Source organism: Physeter macrocephalus, chromosome 14 (assembly GCF_002837175.3).
Source record: "Physeter macrocephalus isolate SW-GA chromosome 14, ASM283717v5, whole genome shotgun sequence".
NCBI classification, from domain to species: Eukaryota; Metazoa; Chordata; class Mammalia; order Artiodactyla; family Physeteridae; genus Physeter; species Physeter macrocephalus.
Window position 1 is genome coordinate 55,498,953 of NC_041227.1, and position 21,995 is coordinate 55,520,947.

Genomic DNA, 21,995 nt, shown 5'->3' on the forward strand with positions numbered 1-21,995 from the left:
TTTTTTTTAATTTTTTTGCGGTACGCGGGCCTCTCACTGTTGTGGCCTCTGCCGTTGCGGAGCACAGGCTCCAGATGCTCAGGCTCAGTGGCCATGGCTCACGGACCTAGCCACTCCGCAGCATGTGGGATCTTCCCGGACCGGGGCACAAACCCGTGTCCCCTGCATCAGCAGGCGGACTCTCAACCACTGCGCCACCAGGGAAGCCCGCCTTTATATTTTAAAATTCAAATATGTATGTGATTTAGTGCTAGTACACTGACCACCCCCCGCCAAAAAAATTGCAAAATGACTGAAGACCTTAAAATGGATAATTTCTTATTCATTTTTGTACCCACAGTACATTTATTGAGTACAAAATGGATTAGGCTTGGCAGTCAGTGGACACTAATTTCTGGCACAGTAAGAGGTAATAAAGGATAGAGAAAAACAAACATTTTCATGAGTAAATCAAATTATGAAGATTTCTTGGGCAGATTAGAGAGACAAAAGTGAAAATTGTGACTGTATATATTATAGTTCACTGTAACCTAAATTCTAGCTTTTAGAAGGTAAATTCAAATGTTTACATTTTGGGACTTCCCTGGTGGTGCAGGGTTCAAGGCCTGGTCCGGTAAGATTCCCAAATGCTGCGGAGCAACTAAGCCTGTGCGCCACAACTACTGAACCTGCGAGCCACAACTACTGAGCCCATGCGCCTTGAGCCCGTGCTGCTTAAGAAGAGAAGCCACCACAATGAGAAGCCCACGCACCACAACTAGAGAAAGCCTGCGTGCAGCAACGAAGACCCAACACAGCCAAAAAAAAAAAACAAAAAAAGTTTGCATTTTAAGTTGGGCTGTTAACAAATACACAGATGAATTGGAAATGTCTTTCCTTACCAGTACAGCCAAATCTGCTTGAGAAGCACCACCAATCATATTTGGGACAAAACTCTTGTGGCCAGGGGCATCTAGAATTGTAAAATGCTTCTTTTCTGTTTCAAAATAGGCACGACCCACTTCTACTGTTTTACCCTTGTCTCGTTCTTCCTGATTTGTGTCTAAGGCCCACGATAAGTACCTGAAATAATTTTAAAATAAGAATAATACTGGTAATAACATGAAAGTTTTAAAAATATTATTCTACCAACATTTAAATCATGAACAAGACTGGGTAGAAATAAAAATTAAATGACTAAAACTTGTATTCTTGTGATTCAAACACTTAGTGCTTTTATATCTATCCAGTGTCAATTATATATTCTATAAGCGAACATTATGTATGAGAACAAGCTGACGATATACAAAGAAAAACTATTTAGTACCAATGCCAATATCACCATGAGTTAAGTAATAAGTTCTATTATATTTCATTTTAAAAATCATCTAGCACAAAGTATAATACAAACAAGGCTGTCTAAGGGTATCTTTCAAAAGTAAAGGCCACTAATCCACCATTTGGGAGCAACGGTTACTTGCTAAAAATTATTTCGATATTTCTTCACTATATAAGAATTACTTATATAAATTTAAACCATCTATAACAGTAGGTGTTAATTTAGATGACATCATCTGTATTTCATAGTAAGTAATCCATTTTTTAGTATTATACAGATTAGGATTTTTTCCCTTAACACAGAAATACAACTAAAAAAAAAAAAAAAAGACCATCAATGTCCTATTTAGATAAAGCTTGTTAACTTAAAATAAGGTTAGAAAGAAGAAAAAAGCTGACCCTTTCTCTCAACATGCAAAGGCAACCACTGTCAATAATTCTGTCTATTCTTTTTTCATTATTCACATAATGATCATACCCTAAGTACTATTATGTTACCTGATTTCTCCCCAAATTCCACTGTAACATCAGTTCTATTCCTGGTTACTATAAATTCTATAAATGAAATTTTAGTGGCCAGGTAATGACTTAATTAAATAGATGTTTTATAATTTATCCCACAAGTCTCCTATTATTATCCTGGATGTTTGGATGTTTCCATATTTTCTCTGTGTAAAGTTATGAAGTCATCAGGAACTGATCTACTAGGTAGTATGAGGGGAAGGGAAACTTTTCCTTTGTTATGACACCATTTTAGACCTCATGAACTTACATCTTAGTAGTCTACAAAAGTATTAAGTAGGCAGAGTTTCCTTAAAAGTAATTTATAGTGTTATAAAAGTTTACCAAGTTTCTCTGTTTTTTTCTTTAGCTTCTCTTTCATATTTCTCCAGTGTCCTTTTGTCAACCATTCCAGTCAAATACCTGAAAACGTTGAAAGAAAAGAGAAACAACATTTAGTCAGTCACAAATTATTCAGTTGTTAAGTTAGAAAACCTTTAAAACTCTTTTGAGGGGAATTTGAACTCCACAAAAAGCTACTTTAAAGTACAAGTACTACTGGGGTAGATGCTGAAATTATGGAACGTTTCAGTGGAACAGATATTTACAGTCTCAAATTACTTCCCCCAAGATAATGGGGAAAAAAATAACTTTCACAACACCTTAACTAAGTAATCATGGCTATTATCACCAGTAATAAATAAAACATACTGAACATTGCTATTTTGTGCACCCTGATAGGATGCTCTGTTAAGAGCACAACATACCTTCTGTGACATTCTCACCCAAAATGCATACCCTCAATCTAATTGTTAACATCAGTCAAACCCAAATTGAGGAACATCTCATAAAATAACCGAATAACACTTCAAATTATGAAGGTCATGAAAGACAAGACTGAGAAAATGTCACAAGTTGGAGGAGACTAAGGAGACGTAACAATTAAATGCAATGTGGAACTCCAGAACAGAAAAAAACGACACTGGTGGAAAAACTGGTAAAATTCAAGTAAGATCTGTAGTTTAGTAAACAGTATTGTGCCAGTGTTAACTCCCTAGTTGTGATGATTGTACTATGGTTATTTAATATGGTAAAATTAGTTGTATAGCAACTCTACTGTTTTTGCAACCTTTCTGTTAAGTTTAAAATTATTTCAGAATAAAAGTTAAAAAAAGCAAATGTAAATACTGTATAAAAGAAAATAAGTCCGACTGTTGTCCAAGCAATTATGTCTAATACGTTTCAATATTTAATATTTTAAAAATATTAGTCAAAATGAGATTATAAATTTAAAAATAATTCTTTAGTAATACCTAACTGCTTCCCTTGACTCAATCCAAATCAAATCCTGTTCTTAGCTTTAGTCTCTATGTGTTGTTCTCTGCAGAGTCATCTACAGTGCATACTTCTAACCATTTTGGTATACAGTCTTGGTGAAATGCCAATGAAAATTCCAGCCCATAAGCAAAAAATATACACTCTCCTAAAACACAACATCAACTGGGCCTGTCACTTCCTTCCACAGAGCCTTAGGTAAGGATTCCTGTGTAATAGCCTGCTTTAGGGTCTGTTGTGGAAATTTTCAAAAGTAATTGGCAAGATTACTGATTAAGATTACTTAACAAGGCAAGACAATGAAGATATGCCCTCTGGATCCACTGATGACACAGCTTAAAGAAATGAGTCTAATTTAGGAGAGATTAAAAAGACATTTTAATTATTTTTCAATTCTAGAACACATCACTAAAAGTCAACCATGGCATTTTCATACCTAGATACCTTCTATATGTGATTAAAAAAAACTATTCAGCATGTTAGCCAGGCTATCTTTGATTAAATCCACATATATTCAAGGAGTTGATGAATGAGGAAAAACCAGTTCCCCAGATTCATTATTCCCAAGAAAATCATATTTAGAGCAGACTAAGATTTCTTATAATCTAGGGTTCTATATTTTTATACACAAATCTAAAAGACAGCTATTAGAAATACATGTAATTAATGTTCCATGAGAGTCTTAAGATATTTAACAAAAAATATACTTACATTATTTGTCCTCCAATGGTTGACTTGCCAGCATCTAAAAAGTAACAACATCATCAACAATAGGCAAACTGCAGGTGTAATAAAAACAAAACAAAACACCATCACTATATAGGAATACAACTAAAGGTCTGTTTAACATCATAATTACAGCTTGCAGAAGCAACTGCAATGATAGGAATTTGGGTCATAAGCTCTGGTTAGTCACCTTCTCCCTTTGAAGCTAAGACCCCCTGCAGCTCTGCAGTGACTTAGTGCTACTTTACTGATAAAGAAAGAAAGACTTTAACAGATTGCTCCTTGACCTTCTGCAGCAGCAACAGAATATGAGGCTCCTCCCAAGAGGAGCCTCGAAGGAGAATAAAAGTAGCCAAAGACCCATGAACTACATTTAGGTAATCTGCTTTTTCACTTTTAGCCAGTGTATGTGTTCCTTTACAAATTTCAAAGGAGTTCTTGCTACTAAAAAAAAGTAGAACGGTGTATCGTCAAATTCAGGGCAAGGCAGAGATAAGATAAAGCGAAGAAAAAGGGGCACATAATTCCTTTATTTTCTTCTCACTTCTCTCTGACAAGTGAGATTGGCAGAGAATATCTGAATAAATGAAATAGAGTTTTGTTTTGTGTGCTAAACCAGCAACCTGACAACATCCAGAAGTTACTCCAAATTATTCATTTTTTGCACACACAAAATTAAACTACCTAGTAAAGTTAATACCGCAAAATCAATGGAAGTTCACACAAAAAATATAGGCACATTTTCTATGATATTAATTAACAGATGCCATAATATGCTGAGCCATCATCAGTGGTCTATAGACCAGTTATGCATTACATACAAATATACTGAAGCTTATTTTCTTCCAGCTTCCATGCCATCACAACCTTCAAAAATAAAGCACTGGCAATGTTTTGCCAGCTAAAAAAAAATCTATTGAGTTAAAAATCAAGACATTTTAGATTAATTTAGTTCAGTTTCACAAAACACTTCCAAGTAGCTAAATAAGATGTTCTATGTTTGATGTACCCAATAACTTTGGTCATTTCTTATCACTGCTATGAGTACAACTTACCTACATGCCCAATGAATACTACATTTACGTGTTCTTTCTTAGGAGCACCTGGCGGTGCAACCACAGATTTAGGTTTTGGTATTTCCTCTTCCTCCTCCATCATTTCCTGGGCACTTTCCTCTGTGGGCCTTCCATCTCCCAAGGAACCACCCCCTGGCTCTGCTTCACTTATTTCTTCTTTGTGCTCCCATGATTCTTCTGGGGACATTTCTGTCTCCCCATTTTCTACTGAAATAAGACATTTTAGCTTAGTATTCCAAAAAACGTTTATCATCTATACTTTAAAACAAAGATGCTTTCAAATAACAAATAGAACTTAACATATTCAGTTCCATTTCCTAACCTCTAGTGACACACAAGCAAGAAAATCTCTTTCACAACAGAAACGGACAAGCTAGCCTCACTGCTGACATCAGAGCTCTGACTCAGAGACTAGAAGAGACTATTTTAACGTAGCTTCATCTTCATAAGGACAAACAAAACATGAACAGCAGATCTAACATTCCTAACAGCCCAGTTATTCCATCGTCAGGATGTCCTGACAGTAGAAGAAAGGGGAAGTTCCAAATCAGAATACAAAAAAGTGTGAAAAGATTTAGATCTTTTCTTTTTCCTCTGCAAGTAACAGAACTTTGATATCGATGTTATTAATCACCTTGGGAATATGAAACCCTTAAGGGTAAGAACATTACAAAAAGGAAGAAAATTTTCACAAAGTAAATGGATCAAGTACAACTATTCAAACTGACTTTAGCATTTCCTCCATTTGATTCTTTTATATTTGCCATCAATAAATTTATCATGGCAGTGTTAACGCCCAATTAGTTCTGTTTTCTAAATCCTAACAGCAAAGACTCAGTTTTAAATGTAGGCATTATAATAAGCATAACACTTACATTTGCACCTTAAATCTTGATAGTGAAAGAGTTTCATATTACTGTATTAATATGGTCAGAAATTTTCTTACCAACAGGTTCTGAAAGTTCCATGCTAACAGCTGAATTTGAACCTAGACAAGAAATTGAGATATAATATATATTTACAAAATAGTATCTAGCTTTACACACCACAGACAACTTAATGTTTTCTGAATTAGACGTTCAAAGAGTCACATCATAGAAAATTACCTTCACACAACAATGACTGTTCCTCTTGAGAAGGTTCCACAGGTGCTGTTTAATAGAAATAACTTCTATTAAAAATTGAGACCTATACATCCATTTTACTTATCTTTTAAAATACAGAAAAAATAGAAGTTCAATAACAAAACAAAAACCTCAATAATTCAGAACAATGGCAACTAATTTAGGCTTTCAAATTAGAAGCCTCTGTTTAACTTACTAAAAAATCTACCCATCACAGCCAATTTTAAAACATTTTCAGTAACTGAAATGTATTCACAAAACCATGTTTATTCTCTGAATTTGCTTCATAAACTTTTCCTTTACGGATATTATAAAAGTAACCTGCAGCCCAGCACAAATCAAATAAGTAAGATTCTGCTCAACAAATACACATTACTTCTCTAGATTCTCCCTTGGTAGCTCTAGCCCAAGAAGGCAATGATCAGTCCTTTTTAAGATTCTATAATCATATGTATTATAAAGATCCTTGAATAAATTCTATTCAATACCAATAAAATTAAACGGACATTCATATAGTCTCTGAAATGCATATAGGCCCTTACATCATCTCAGAAAAAGTGATTACAATGATGCCAGTTTTGTCATATATTAGAATTCTAAGGTCAAGCAACAATCCAGTTTCCACAAGTGTCATACTGCAATCTTATGACATCTCTGGAAGAGATGTATGTGAAATATACTCTAATACCCCAATACATAAGTTTATTTTTTATATCTGATAAACCTAAATGATACTCCAATATCTAAGTACTCTTGCTTTAAAGAATACACAAGATGCACAAAGACATCAAAGAATTTGAAGTCACATGAATCCTGCACACCAATAAAGAATAACCTGCAAAACTCACATTTAAAATCATTGCTCAGAGGACACGGGGAGGGGGAAGGGTAAGCTGGGATGAAGTGAGAAAGTGGCATGGACATATATACACTACCAAATGTAAAATAGCTAGCTAGTGGGAAGCAGCCACATAGCACAGGGAGAGCAGCTCGGTGGTTTGTGACCACCTAGAGGGGTGGGGTAGGGAGGGTGGGAGGAAGATGCAAGAGGGAGGAGATATGGGGATATATGTATATGTACAGCTGATTCACTTTGTTATAAAGCAGAAACTAACAAAAAATTTAAAAAAATAAAATCAACACTAATATTATTGTATTATGGAATAGAATCTGGAATTCTACAGCTGCAATTTTATTAGATCTAAAATAACTGAAATACATTGTTGATTTGTGTGAAAAAAATAATAATAAAATAAAATCATTGCCCAGAAAGTATTAACACCCATAAGTCAACAAAATTTTGGGCCCAATCTTCAATAACATGAAGTGCTGAAGAAAGTAATTCCTGGGAGTTCCCTGGTGGTCTAGTAGTTAGGATTCCAGGCTTTCACTGCCATGGCCCTGGGTTCAATCCCTGGTCAGGGAACTGGGATTGTGCAAGCCCGCGTGGCGTGGCCAAAAATAAAAAACATAATTCCTATATCCCTGAAAGGTAAAGGGCAACCAATTTTTTGAGGAAAGAAGTGACATGCCAGCCAAGTGTTACTTAGGAGGATCATTCCATGGTAGTGCATAGATGAACCAGAGAGCTAAAGACTACAAGGCAGAAAGACCAAAAACACTACTTACAAAAAGTATGCCATCAGGACAAATAAGCAGTACAATTAGAGGAGGTGTTAAGTGCAAAGATAATAGGAGCAATATCTGACAGGAGTAGGAAGAAAGGAAGTATGAAAAGTCTAAGATGACCCCAACTTATGTGGTTAAGCAGGGTATTTTAACAGAAACTGGGGGGAAAAAATCCTTTGAACTCAGTTTGGAAGGTAACAGGAATTGCACTTCAGACGTAATATACTTATTTTGTTTTCCTATTTAAAAAGTTTATAGGTAAGATAAGGAAAAACTACTCAATTTTCAGAGAAAGCCAGGCAGTGCTAAATGAATCAAGTTCATATACCACCCTGGGGATGGAGGAGGTGGCACAGGGTAGTAGCAAGAGGGCAGAACTGAGCTGACTCCTGGCTTTAAACACTGGCTTGTCATTTATAAATTATGAGATACAATTATTTCATTGGAATCATGGAAATGACATGCCATCTGCCAGACAAGATTAAATGAGAGAATACATTTGTATAGTATCAATTAAATAACTTGTGGCACCTAGTAGATACCTCCAAACATGGACTGAGTATCAATTCAATTCTATCAGCTAACATGTACTGAGTGTCTATTATGGGCTGGACAAGGATAAGAAGCACTCACCAATCCATACAGTGCTGGAGGTAGGGGTGAAGGTGGTGGCAAATTACCCTAACTCCAGTTAATTTTTATTGAGCCCTTATGTGCTAACTGCTATCTCATTTAATTCCCCTGAAGACCCTATGAAATAGATAACTACTATCTAACATATCAGACTCAACTGGGCTTTTCCAAGTTATGTAAGTGCCATCTTGCCCTTCCTCAGACAGCCCCTGCTGAAAATCACTCAGAAAAAGTAAACCGAGTAAGTGATGATGTACAAATATTTTAAGGCAGGAAAAGACTGAGATAACTGGTATGGTGGGCTCTCCTGTCACTTATTAAGATGACCCAAACTGCAAGTGAGCAATGAAGTAGTACATACACCTGACCACCTAGTTCTAGAACCAACTCTTAAATTTACAAGTATACAATACATGTATTAGGCTGTAAGGCACTTCTCATGACAGTGACATCAGTCATGAGATCACCCCCATGGATGCATAATGCAAAATCTGTTCATGGTTTTTCAAAATATCTTAACTTTTATAGTATGTTTGTTTTAAGTTTATAAAGCTTACAGAGTAAGTACCAAAAGCAATTAAATGCTTAATATACACCTCATGATATTATTAAAGGGGCCCCAAATAAGAAGTTGACCATAGTTTCCCATGGTGGAAAAAAGCTTTCCATGCATTCAGACCACAGATAACATTATAAACTTAATGGCAATGCTAGAGACATGTGCAAAGTGATGGATGTTTTTGGATTAATGAACCAGAAAAATCACAGATATAATAAGATGTTCCTTAAATTTAAGCTTCTCAATATAGTTTACCCAGTCTCCACACACACACACACACACACACACACACACACACACACGCAGCCCCTTCTTGTTCATTCTACGCTGGTCTTACTCATAATGCATATCACATCCAGATTTACTGGCTACTATTGATCCTGGACTTAGAATTCTACCAGGCCCAAAGTCATTTGTTTATGGTTAGCAAACAGGTGACTATTAGTGCTTGATTTCTCAAGTCCTGCATGGTTCATATCTGTTAGTGAAAGAGAAGTAAACCTCCCAAGGAATGAAATTACAGTTTCATATTTTCCAGTGGTATCTCCATGTTCAGAAATATAACCTTATCAAGTGTTCAAAGGAATAACTCTAATTCAGTAGGAAAGTTATCAGAGTGTATGAGTGAATAAAACTGCCACACCCTAAGTTAAAAAGAGAGATAACTGTGGTAAAATTATTACCACAATTTTTAAAACAAGAAAACATTTTACCAAAAAACAGCCGGGTAACAATAGTGACTGTTTTAACACAGATGATAATCTGGGTCTTAAAATTGCTAGTTAAATTTGATCATGGTGAAATAAGCCAGTCACAAAAGGTCACATGTTATACCATTCCACTTACAAGAAATATTCAGAATAGGTAAATCCAGAGAGGCAGAAAGCAGACTGGTGGTTGCCAGAAGCTGGAAGGAAAGGGGAATGGGAAGTAACTGCTTAATGGGTACAGGTTTCCTTTTGGGGTGATGAAAATGTTTTGAAACTACACAGAGGTGATGGTTTTTTACAACACTGAATGTACTGAATGCCACTGAATTGTTCACTTTAAAATGGTTAATTTTATGTTATATGGATTTCAGCTCGATTTTTTTAAAGAATATAAAAAAGTTTTTAAAGATTTGATCATGGATCAAAGGACTTCAACATGGAGACTCCTATTTTGCCAGTTCACAGTACAGCACAAGTTAGTCAAGAACATACATGTGGCAGGTAATGAAAGCCATGTTTTAATTCCGGATACATGTTTTAAACACAAACGTATGGCCAATTCTTGAAAAGTGCTTAATCCATATATTTCATAAATAAGCAATTTAAATCTGCACTGCTTTAGATATAAAACCAATCTCTAATCCTCTTTACACACTAAATACAGATATTTAAAATAACCATCCTAACTAAAATATCTTATGCCTGTTAGCTAAATGGTGTGTTCATTAAAAAATAAAAACAATTCAGTGCTGTCACAGAAGTCACAAGTGTCCTACACTGCATGGAAGTGAGAAACAGTGTGACAATTCTGTCCAATATGAGTTTCTACAACGATGGAAATGTGCTCTATCTGTGCTGTGATGATAGTCACTAGCCACATGTGGCTATTAAAGCACTTGCAAGGTAGCTACTGTGACCGAGGAACTGAATTTTAGATTTTATTTAATTTTAAAATTAAATAGCCACATGTACACAGTTCTAGCTCCTCTGAAGGAGTAGTCTCCTCAATTGCAGTAGGAACTTGCCTTATCTGGTTTTCCACTTCTATCCCATTCCCAGTCAACCCCACCACCACGAAGGGCTAATGAGCTCTCTTCTGAACTCCTCTAGGATATGACCCTTCTTTCAATTATAGATCCACCCACACACATAGCTTAGTTCTTGTTCCCTAGGAGATTATGGACTGCCAGAATGACTGGTTTTCTGAAATATGGAGACTTTTTTTTCTCTACTCTTGTAATCTCCACAGGTTGGCACAGTGTACTGTATAGAATAAATGTACAGTTAATTTTTACTGAATTAATTCAAGCAGTTTCCATTAGGGTTCAGTAGAGTAAAAACAATTTTATATGTGCCAATTTTCTAAGAAAGGAGTTAGAGAAACAATATCCAAGAGATGTTAAAGTACAGCTTGAATAAAAAACTAAAATTCTCCAGCACACAGGTGACCATATAGTCTTACCAAAACTGCACACTGAGGCATTTTTCTCCCACATACAACACTGTTAAATAGTAAAGGCAGACATCAGAAAGAAAAGCCCACAGAACATATACAGGTGTCCCCGGTTTTGCCTTAACTACCTAACACTCTAAAAATAAAAACACACAATGTTACAGACGGTGGTGAACAGAGCTGTTTAAAGTATTCTACATGATTTCCTAAAATGTATGAAGAAGTAATTTCAAAATATTACTTTAAATTAGAGCATTGCCTACTTATGACAATGTCACCCAGCTACTACTGAGAAAGAACATGGAGACGGTGCCATAGTGCACAAACTCATAGGCCCAGTTTCTGAAAAAGTGTCTCAGCCAAAAAGATCTTTTAATATCCAATCACAAGGAAACCAGTGGAATTACTATTACTAGGAATAAGCTTTGAAATCAGACCCAGATTCTAATCCTAACTCCTCTATCTATTCATGGATGTCACCTCACCTGTTTATTTAGCTTCCCTGAACCTTAATTTTCTTATCTGTAAAAATGGGTCAACAGTACCTATACCTCAAGAGGTTGTTGTGAAGATAAGGGCATATTAACCACGTGGTAACTGCTCAATAAATTTGTTATGAGCATTTCAAAGCCCCATAATAATTACAAAAACTTTTAAGAATGAAATAAAGAAAAGCAAATTCCAAGGCCACTCTCTCAGAAAATCCATGCTGGTTGTAGTAATTAGCTCTAGGCATGCCCTTTTCCCCCCATTATTAAACAGCATGGTGTGGCAGAGAGGGCACTAAATTAGCGCTGGCAAATTTGGATTCTAGACTCAACTGTGTACTTAAATCTGTGAGTGACCTTAGGCATTCACTCAGCATCTCTAGGCTTCAGTTTCTTCATCTGAAAATGAGATTGTATTACTGCCAGGTCATTTCTAGCCCTAACATTCTAAGAACCTATTTACTCAGTCACTAAAGCAATGCCACATATCAACCTGATTAGGCTTTTCTGTAGAGTAACTAAAATTCCCCTCTTTTTCAAACAAACCTAAAAGATAGTCTTATTTATGATTTATATCCTATCTACTGCAAAAACAATGAGATATTTAATTTCAGATACCACAAAAAAGTACAAAGAAAACAGAAAAACACCCCTGTGCAACCAAACTCTGCAAAGAAGATGGACACAGACTACTTACTACTTAGCAGTACAGTAACCCACTGGAGTTCTATAGAACTAGTCAACCAGGAAATTTCCCCAGTGACATTCTAAGGTACGCACTTTTTTTTTAAATTGAGGTAGAGTTGATACATAATATTACATAAGTTTCAGGTGTACAACACAGTGATTCACAATTTTTCAAGGTTATACTCCATTTATAGTTGTTATAAAATACTGGCTACATTCCCTGTGCTGTACAATATATCCTTGTAGTTTATTTATTTTATACATAGTAGTTTGCTAAGGTATGCTTTTTTTGTTTCAAGTGAAGTGACATAAAATTACTTTGTCAGAATGTGGTCTGGAATTTGGTGTGACCACTCTCAAGCTAGGCTAGTGAAAGATGCTCAAAAAATCCTTGCTAAGTGTTTCTCTCACCTAGGAAGTAGAGTATAATGGGCACTGGTTTAACTTGGAGTACTGTAACGACTAGGTTTCCTTAGAACAAAGTCATTTATGGAAGAAACCAACTACACATCTGTAGTCCAGCCACGCTTTGTTAAAATCTACTGAAAACAAGGACACAACTTTTAAGAAGCTTTGGTATGAATCAGCAACTGACAGCTAAAAAAGGAGTCGGAGGACCTCAGAACAATCAAGGACCTTCAACTAGTAGCCAAATTCTTGCTTCCCCAACATTTCTAAGAACTGTGAATAGAATGATGAAATTCTAAATTAACATGCCCAATAGAAAGCCAGAATCACAGTAACTCACTGCTGTTTGATATGAAATAAACAAGCCTCTACTTAAAAGTAGTGTAAAGATGACTGATGCTCTACTCTAGAAAATTTCTAACAAACTTAAAGTACAGAAACACAAGAAGGATGAATTTTATATGTTAATTATAGCTCAAAAAACCCACCCCCAATCTTATGGTATTCACAAAGAACACTTAGTAGAAAACAGATCTTTGGTTTTAAGATTTCACGACTGAATTTATATAAGGGTACCTGTGAACAATGCTTCTTAGCTTTGAAAACCCTCTACACCCTGTACCTGGCGCTCTTACCAAGAAGTGTCTTCCATTAGAGTAAATTGGTTATCTGATCCCTTTTTAGACTCCTTGAGAACCAGTTCTCCATCTTGGTGGTACCACTTCAAGTGCCTAGCACAGCATCCTGCCTTCTGTAGGCAGGCAAATGTCTGTTCACTAATTGCTATACATATATCTGAGCAAAACCAGAGATTCACATCTCAAAAAATTTCATTCTAATACTGCTAACTCACCCCAAAAGTTTATCAAATCTCTTTTTCCTTCCTTTCTCTCCAATCAGAAAGACAATGCTATTTTAACACTTTAAGACATTTCCTCCCCAGAAAAAAAAAAAACAAGGCTAAAATCTGTTCTCTACAATATCTCCCTAACTCGCTGTGATACGTTTTAATTATCTTTTCATGCAGTACAATTCCAGAAAAGGTGAAAAATAAACAAAGGACACACACACACACACACAAAAGCAAAAAGCACTGAATAAAACCTGCTCTAAAGGTTTATTCACATGGGAATTCCCTGGCGGTCCAGTGGTTAGGACTCTGCGCTTCCACTGCAGGGGGCACGGGTTCCATCCCTGGTCAGGGAACTAAGATCCCACATGCAGTGACATGGCAAAATAAATAAATAAATGAAAAATAAAGAAGGTTTATTCCCAATCAAAATTTCTAACAGTTTAAACAGCTGCTCAATATGGCATAGCACTAGCGGATGCCCTCACTTGTTCCCTATATCCTCACACCTGAGCCAACATGTAAAATCATGAAACAAGAGCCAAAACCGAATGACCTCTAATAATCAGTAAGTCAAGGTAGGAAAAGAAATAATACTCCAGGAACAATACTTTCTCTAATCTCCTCAGCCCACTTATCCCATTCACTGTCCCATCTGAAAAATCCTTTCTATTAGAATTGTTATTGCAGGCATTTCAGTCACACAGGAAAAGAAAAACAAGTGTCAAGTGGAGAACCATATCTATCATCTATGTAAACTTAACTATCAGTCAGCTGGTGTTCTTTAACATAAAGTGTAAGAGCCCTTCAGGACAAAACAACCATTACTTTGTCTCTGGATCTTCTCTACTCTGGTGGCCCTGAGGAGGTCACCTTTGGGAAAATTCAGTGATTAACAAGCATCCACCAAGTGGGGATGGTAGCACAACTTTGTGAATATACTAAAAAACCACTGAACTTTTAAAAGGTGAATTTTATGGTATGTGAATCATAACAATCATTTAAAAAAAGTCCCTCCTCCACAAGGCATTCAGCAAAAACCAAACACTACAAAACAGAACATTTCTCTTTAAAATTCAATATAATTCGTTATATTTGGGAGATAAGCCCCCTCTAAGGGCTCACTGGGGACTGCTACTTTTATTCTATACCCATTTTACAACCGCAGAGTTTTGAGAGGCATTGAGGGTGGGATGACAGAAAGAACTCTACGAACTCTACACCATTACTTTAGAAGCTCTGGCAGTGTTTAAAAGTCCAGATTCTACGGCCAGAATGTTTTGCGTTCCTCCCAAAATTCGTATGTTGAATCCTAATGCCCAAAGTGATGGTATTAGGTGGGGCCTTTGGGAGGCCTTAGGTCATAAGGGCAGAGCCCTCATGAATGGGATTAGTGCCTTTCTAAAAGAGGCCCCAGAGAGCTCCTCTGCCTCTTCAGCCCTGTGAGGACACAGAAAGAAGTCAGTCTGCAGTCTGTTATCCAGAAGAGGAAAGAGGGCCTTCACCCATCCAGGCTGGCACCGTGATCTCAGACTTCCAGGCTTCAGAACTGTGAGCAACAGATTTCTGTTGCTGACAAGATACCAAGTCTACAGTATTTTGTTATAGCAGCCCAAACAGACCAAGACACCAAGTAACCCTGATTAACACTGCTGAACCTGTTTCTCATTTCACAATAAAAAAGACTGAGCAAGACTGAACTTGGTGCAAATTGGAACTGAAAATAAGTACATTCGATCACAGGAAATGTTTGTTCTAGCACACACAACCCTTGTCTACATTTTCATTCATTTCAGGGACTCTAAACGACCATCACTTAGCCATTTTACTTGCATCTGTAGAGAACTGCACTTAAGTGAATTATACTTAATTACACTTACATGAGTTCTACTTAATCATTTCTCTGGAAACCTATATTAAAAATTTTCAAAGAGATCCAAGGTCAACACTGAATCCCAAGTTCTGACTCGAGATAGCTGGATATAAGCATTAACCAGCAGCCTGCCAGTGAAAGTGAATGACTCTTTGTGCCAAAGCATCTTCCTCTACCTGCTGCTCAAAGCACCACTGAAATTATTTCAAAAAAAAAGAAAGAAAGAAAAAAGAAAGGAAGAGAGAAAAAGAGAAAACTAGCCTCTTTCCAGAAAATGACAGATATCATCCTAGACACATAGATTTTAAAAGTCGTTCATTCATTTTAAAAGTCATTCATTCTAGCGCTCTACCTCTAGACTCCTTCAAGAGCTCCCCTGGTATCTAGTTTAAAAACACACCCACCACCAATTTCAGCTATGGGTTAACAACAGAAGAAAACATGCTAGCCCTACAGTCCATTTCCTCAGTATAAAAAACTTGCAAACTTTACGGTTTCCCCTTTGTAAATTTCAACCTAAGTGCTATTTCCAATTTTTTCCCTGCTTCTTCCAAGCATAGTTCTCTGCTCTGATGCTGGTAATTTATGGACCTGAATGAGCTGGAACATGCAAAACGGTGCCACATTAACTCTGGACCTCAATTTAGAAAATCCATTCTTTTCCAAACAGACATCCTACAGAGGATGGGTTGTTGTTGCTATTGTTATTTTAACATTAACTGGCATTTTGCAGAAGCAGCTGATAAGAGTCAGTAACACCAAGATAGGTTTCTGATTAAAAAAAAGAAAAAACTGACCACAAAGTAGGGACCATAAGAACTGACCACAATGTAGGGACCATAAGGTAAGGACAACCACTTTCCTATACATTCTTACATCTCCAACTTCTAGCAGTGTCACAGAGCAAAGGATTAAAACTGCAAATTGGCAAATACCAGGAAGAGAAAAGACAGTCCTTCTACATAAGAGGCAATGCCTACTCACTCAAGAATGACCACCATTCCAGACCACTGCTCTAAGGAACGATGGTCCCTTGATGACTGGCAACTCCAGAGTTAGGGGGGAGAGCCAAAAAATAAAATGACTGGATAAAAGCAAACTTCATGATAAGGTTTGGGGAAAGAGGCACTTTTAGGAGTTAGTAAGCGAACTAGTTTATGTGGCCCGAAGGACTTGGTCTAAGCAAAGCTAAGCTTCCTTATTCAAAGGGCAAACTACAACGGCTTCACACAAGTAAAAGAAATATCAGTCAATAAAACAAGCAAATCCGACTGTGTGCTCACAGACATACTTCCCAAAAACATTTCCCCAAACTCGCTTTTTACCTCTAGAGAGAAAACTAGCCAAAGTCTCTGAAGAAACTAAACTCCTAGAGCACTTTTACAATGTCTACTTATCCAAGAAATGCTAGAATGTAGAACTTTAAAGAGAAATCAAGTTCACTCATTTGACATTCCTACAAAATCAGTACCTGAAAGCATGCCATCACTTAAGCAGCCCCTAAATACACAAAGAGTTTTGAAGACTGAACTTAACTTGAAACCACAGAAAGCCTGTCTACTCGCAATGGTCAAAACGGCACGTGACACCTAAAAAGTTATAACAAATGCTCAGGTGTCTGAACAGACTAATTCCCGACACAGAAGCACAGAGAGTGAGTTATACCAAGCAACCTAAATAAGGCAAACGATTTTAACGCAATAAAAATTCTAAACGTGTCACCAACTAAGAAGAGTCCAAATCCCACTTTAAAAAAGGGTACACAAATCAGCGTAGTCTCCTACACATTTTAATGCTAAGTGAGGAACTCTAACGCTGGGACACTATGAACTTCACAAGCTTACAAAATGCTAAGGGTGAGAAAGATCTATAGATTGCCAACAGTTTCTGCCCCATCGCAAGACTGCAATGCATCCTGGGATTCCTTCAGGACGGTTCGGTGCCGTAGATATGTTAAATGTAATTACAGTTTCAGTAATAGAAATTGCAGCGAGAGACCTCTCTCGCTTAGGCCCAAGGTGAAGGGAAAACTCGACCAGTCGTCCTCCCCAACTCCTCATCTCTCTCAACGCCCATCCGGCCGACTCCTCCTGGCTCCATCTGTCCTCGCTTCTAGGCCTCGTGGCACTGACCCGCGGCCGTCCCCCTCTCCGTCCCATACGGTTCCCACTTCCAGCGGGGAACCGCGGCCCCGGGGGGGAGGGGCGGACACCAGGCCCCTCCGGTGTGCCCGGCACCCTGCTCCCGCCCCACCCGGCCCTCCGCCACGGTCAGCCCACGCAGTCCGCCTCCCCGGCCCAGGGCCGCCCCACCCAGGACAGCGGGCGCCGCTGTCAGCGCCCCACGTGCCGCCCGGCCCCACGGCCACGCGTCCCCGGCCCGGCGCGCCCTCGACCCCATCCCGGGCCCATCCCAGGTGAGCTCCGGCCCCCAGGCTGGCTGCTCCCGCCCTCGCAGCCCGGCTACCTCCCGCGTTCCAGGGCTGCCCCGCGTCCCGGCCCTTTACCCGAAGGGCCTCCCGCGCCGCTGCCGGCTCCGTGGTTGTTGGCGGCGGCACCAGCTGGGGGTGCCGGCGACTGGGCCGGGCCCCGCAGGAAGGACGGCACGAACTCGGCGGCGTGGACGTTGGGCACGAAGGGCTTGGCGTTGACGTTGAGTTGCCGGCTGAAGGCCGCGCTGAGGTGCTCACGCTGGGCCTCGGCCGCCGCCGCCAAGGGACCGCCGGTGCCGCCGCACGGGCCCGGCCCGGGGGCTTCCATGTCTGCCTGGTCCCAGCAGTCTGGTGCTGAGTCGCTGCTGCTGCTGCTCCCGCCGCCGCCACCGCCACCACCGCCGCCACCACTGCCAGGATCCATGATCGGGGGGGCCGTGTGTGTGGTAGAGAGAGGGCGGGAAATGGAGGCGGGGGCTATGGGCCGGGGAGGAGCAGGCCGCGCTGACCCAGGGAAGCGGCGAGGCAGAAAGCCCGGGGGCTAGCGGCACAATCCCCGGCGTCGTCGCGGCAGCAGCTCCAGTCCTGACTCCGCACTCGCGACGACGACGGCGGCAGCGGCTCAACCCTCCTCGTGTGTGCGAGCGGATCTCCTCCCACCCAGCCCCAACCACCTCCGACCGCCTCAGCGCCAACCCCACGCCCGGAGCAGATTGACCCCTCGCCGCTACCCGTACCTTCGCCTCGGTAGTTCGCGGCCCCGGTCAACACCGTTTCCACCTGTGAAGCGCGGCAGAAGGCGGAACTACGAGTTCCGGCAGCACCCGCGCGACACCTCTGCGGTTTTCCCGGGGGCCGACGGGAGTCGGAGTTCGGGGCCGGGAGCAACCGGAAGCGGCGCCGGCTCCCGGCATGCAGCGCGAGGAGGCGGAGGTCTGGTCGAAGCTCTGCGGCCCCACCTGTCACCGGGTGGGGGCAGGGGTGGGAGCGAGCCCTGGTGCGGTTCGGCGCGGGGCGGTGGACCGTGAGTTTCTCAGTTCGCGGGGGTGTCCCGCTCCGTCCTGTTCTACACAGGACGCGGGAAAACGAACAGCAGTTCTAAAGTGGAGAAAAAAGCTTTAAACTCCTTGAAAATTCCTTCTTTCTCTTTTCACCAGCCTTCTGCGTTCCCTGCCTTACAGCCTCCGTACAGTGTTCTCTTTCTTTCCACCTTCCAACTCCCCGCCCCCAGCCAGAATTTGCCCTACATTTCAAAGGCGACGCAGGGCGTCCTTCATTTTCTGTATTCATTTGGTGGAAGAGACAATAAAACCGTGATCCATTACCACTAAAACTGCAAAGTGGCTCATAAAGCGCTCCGGCCCAGGTTCTACCCCGGCAGAGGGGATTATTAACTGGAAACTTACAATGACTCACTGTCTGTATGACTAGTCATTTAAAGCCTTCACTCAAACTTTTCCGTCCCTTCCTCCTCCCGGCCAAGGGCTTTGAAAACTAAACAAAAGATTGCTATATTCCATGATGTAGCCAGCTGGACCCAACTGACAGGGTTATTTTTGTGCGTCCAGCGTTGTTATACACCTTCAAGTGAAGTGGTTTTCTTTTGAATGGGCGGATTTGCTCAGGTTTTCCCGAAATACTTGATTGACTGCATCTCACGCTGCCAGGTTGCGGTTCCGTAAACATGGGAAAAGAAAAGAAGCAAAAGATAAATACGTAGACCCAACTGCTCGAAGTAGGAAAGTACCTGTTAAGTTTTCTTTTAATTCACCCTTGTGGAGCCCAAGACAGAGAAAAACATATTGTTTATAATTTCCTGCAAGAAGTCTAGACAGAGTGCAACTAACCTGTTAGCTAGAAATAACAGAGTACAGGGGGGAACACAGAAAGAATGTTTCTTAACAACCTTATGTTAAGGTCCAAAATCTAGATCTAGATTTTAATTTTAATTTTAAACATCTATTTTAAAGGTAAAAGAGGACTCAGCCTAATGAGACAAATCATAAACAAAGCTGTCAGTTAACTTTGAAAACCAGTCCTAAGTGGTTTGAAATTGTGTTTAATATTAAATTAGCAAATTTGATGGATGCTTTGTTTCTTTAACATGTAACACTTGGGAAATTGAGCCCTATAAATGTAAAGGAACCAGTGACCTCAATTATCACAAGGCTGGCTTTAAGTTTCTCGACAGGTCTGTGGTTCATGCTCCCTGAAATCTTCTGGACATTGATATTTTTTTCCTCCCCACAACAGAGGATTAATTCCTCTGATTAATACAAAAATCTGCTTACAGATTATAGTTCTCTGAAGACCCCACTGGATCTTTCTTATCTGACCTTCTTTAAAGTTGGTATTAAGTGATTGCCCTCAGGTTTACAGAGAATTTACCAATGATTGATATAAAAATCAGACCTTCTTTCATATATAGGAGACCTGCCTTGCTATTGACTCAGTCACAAGAAGAAGAAAACACAATGTGTCCGAAATAAAGTGCCTAAAGTGACTTCTGACTCAAGATTTGCTCTCCCCAACCTACTCCTAAGAAAGTGTCAACACAAGCAGCTGACTCAAATGGTGGACCACACTGTCCTTCTTCAACCCTTGTCATCAGATACCATACTTCAAGAGGAATCACCCGGAGGGCACTGGGTGATCACTCTGATAGGTTAGTTCTTCACATCTAATTAAATTAGCAGAGTTTCTTTTGGTGCTTTCTGTAGGGACAAAGAAACTGCTAAGACTGCAGCTTAGAAAAGTTGATGTCATTAACTGTCCCTGAATAGGATAATTATTCAGGAAAGAATCCACTCTGTTTGTTTTCAAAAGCCTTGACCTGCCAGAGTAGAGACACTGTTCCAAGCAGGAAAGGGAGAAGCTCTTTTTTTTTCCCCCACTTTTTTCTTTATTTTTTTTTAAATTGAAGTATAGTTGATTTACAATGTCTTGATAATTACTGTTGTGTTAAGACTGAGCAACTTGAGGTCAGAATCTTTTATTCATCTTCTTTATATTTGTAATGCCCAGTATAATGCCTGGCATAAAAAACATTCTTAATAAATGTTGAATGCAGGAATCAGTAGGGAGTCTGGGACGATACTGCCCTTTTACACTCATCTGGGGCTGTTGAGACACAGGATTGTCAACTTTAAGAGATAGTTTTCCAAGGACGTCCTGCTATTCCCTGTGATACACACACAAGGTTAGCTTGACAACAGCTTAACTTTGCAAAGCTATGCTTGTTCAAGTCTGAGCCATTTTACCACAGATATTCCCATCTTCCAATGAAAATCCCCCCTGCTGGCATTCCTAGTCTCAGTCTCTCTTTCTCTGTCTCTCTGTCTCTCTCTCTCACTCTCTCTCTCATTCTCTGTGGTCTTCCAAGCCCCCGCTTAGTTATTCTGCCTTTAAATCAGGGTCACAGCATTTGCACCTTTAATCAAATACACAGTAGTTTGTTTTGTTTTTTTTGTTTGTTTGTTTTGTTTTGTTTGTGGTATGCGGGCCTCTCACTGTTGTGGCCTCTCCCGTTGCGGAGCACAGGCTCCAGACGCACAGGCTCAGTGGCCATGGCTCACGGGCCCAGCCGCTCCGCGGCATGTGGGATCTTCCCGGACCGGGGCACGAACCCGTGTCCCCTGCATTGGCAGGCGGATTCTCAACCACTGCGCCACCAGGGAAGCCCTGTTTTGTTTTTTTAACCTAAGAGTTTATCTTTTATACTTCTTAACATGAGACTGATATGAAAAGTCAAAGCTGTCCCAGGCTTTTAGTGGGTGAAAATATGTGCACACAAATGGACACTGATGTAGCAGTCCCACTCCTCGAGATGTTTTCTACAGAAATATGAACACAAGTGTGAAAAGCTGTTCTTTCCAGCATTTTTTGCAGTAGCTCCAAACTGGAAGCAACCTAAATGTCCATCAACAGGGAAATGGTTAAGTGATGGTGTATCAATATTATGGAATAACATGCAGCTATTAAAAAGAGTGAGAGGGGCTTCCCTGGTGGCGCAGTGGTTGCGCGTCCGCCTGCCGATGCAGGGGAACCGGGTTCGCGCCCCGGTCTGGGAGGATCCCACATGCCGCAGAGCGGCTGGGCCCGTGAGCCGTGGCCGCTGAGCCTGCGCGTCCGGAGCCTGTGCTCCGCAACGGGACAGGCCACAACAGAGGGAGGCCCGCATACCACAAAAAAAAAA

General features: G+C 40.1%; 1 protein-coding gene and 1 long non-coding RNA gene across 4 annotated transcripts in view; one reads left to right on the top strand and one right to left on the bottom strand.

Moving 5' to 3' along the window:
- The window catches only part of GSPT1 (G1 to S phase transition 1), a 32,740-nt gene extending 14,184 nt beyond the window's left edge, over positions 1 to 18,556 (bottom strand). Inside the window, exons 1-7 of one of the 3 annotated variants that reach the window (XM_007126834.4) lie at positions 18,538 to 18,556; positions 6,062 to 6,106; positions 5,902 to 5,943; positions 4,935 to 5,162; positions 3,865 to 3,898; positions 2,164 to 2,241; positions 882 to 1,062 (exon numbers count right to left, since the gene is read on the bottom strand). In XM_007126834.4, the coding sequence (XP_007126896.1) occupies positions 882 to 1,062; positions 2,164 to 2,241; positions 3,865 to 3,898; positions 4,935 to 5,162; positions 5,902 to 5,923 (543 nt within the window). In that variant the 5' untranslated portion in view covers positions 5,924 to 5,943; positions 6,062 to 6,106; positions 18,538 to 18,556. Of the gene's footprint in view, positions 1 to 881; positions 1,063 to 2,163; positions 2,242 to 3,864; positions 3,899 to 4,934; positions 5,163 to 5,901; positions 5,944 to 6,061; positions 6,107 to 17,875; positions 18,488 to 18,537 lie in introns of those variants that run through there. The other 2 variants (XM_024123311.3, XM_024123310.3) reach the window with 2 other exon arrangements.
- The window catches only part of LOC114487702 (uncharacterized), a 15,463-nt gene continuing 11,166 nt past the window's right edge, over positions 17,699 to 21,995 (top strand). The window contains exons 1-2 of the long non-coding RNA XR_003682998.2: positions 17,699 to 17,785; positions 20,229 to 20,465. This is a non-coding gene — a long non-coding RNA (uncharacterized lncRNA). The remainder of the gene's footprint in view (positions 17,786 to 20,228; positions 20,466 to 21,995) is intronic.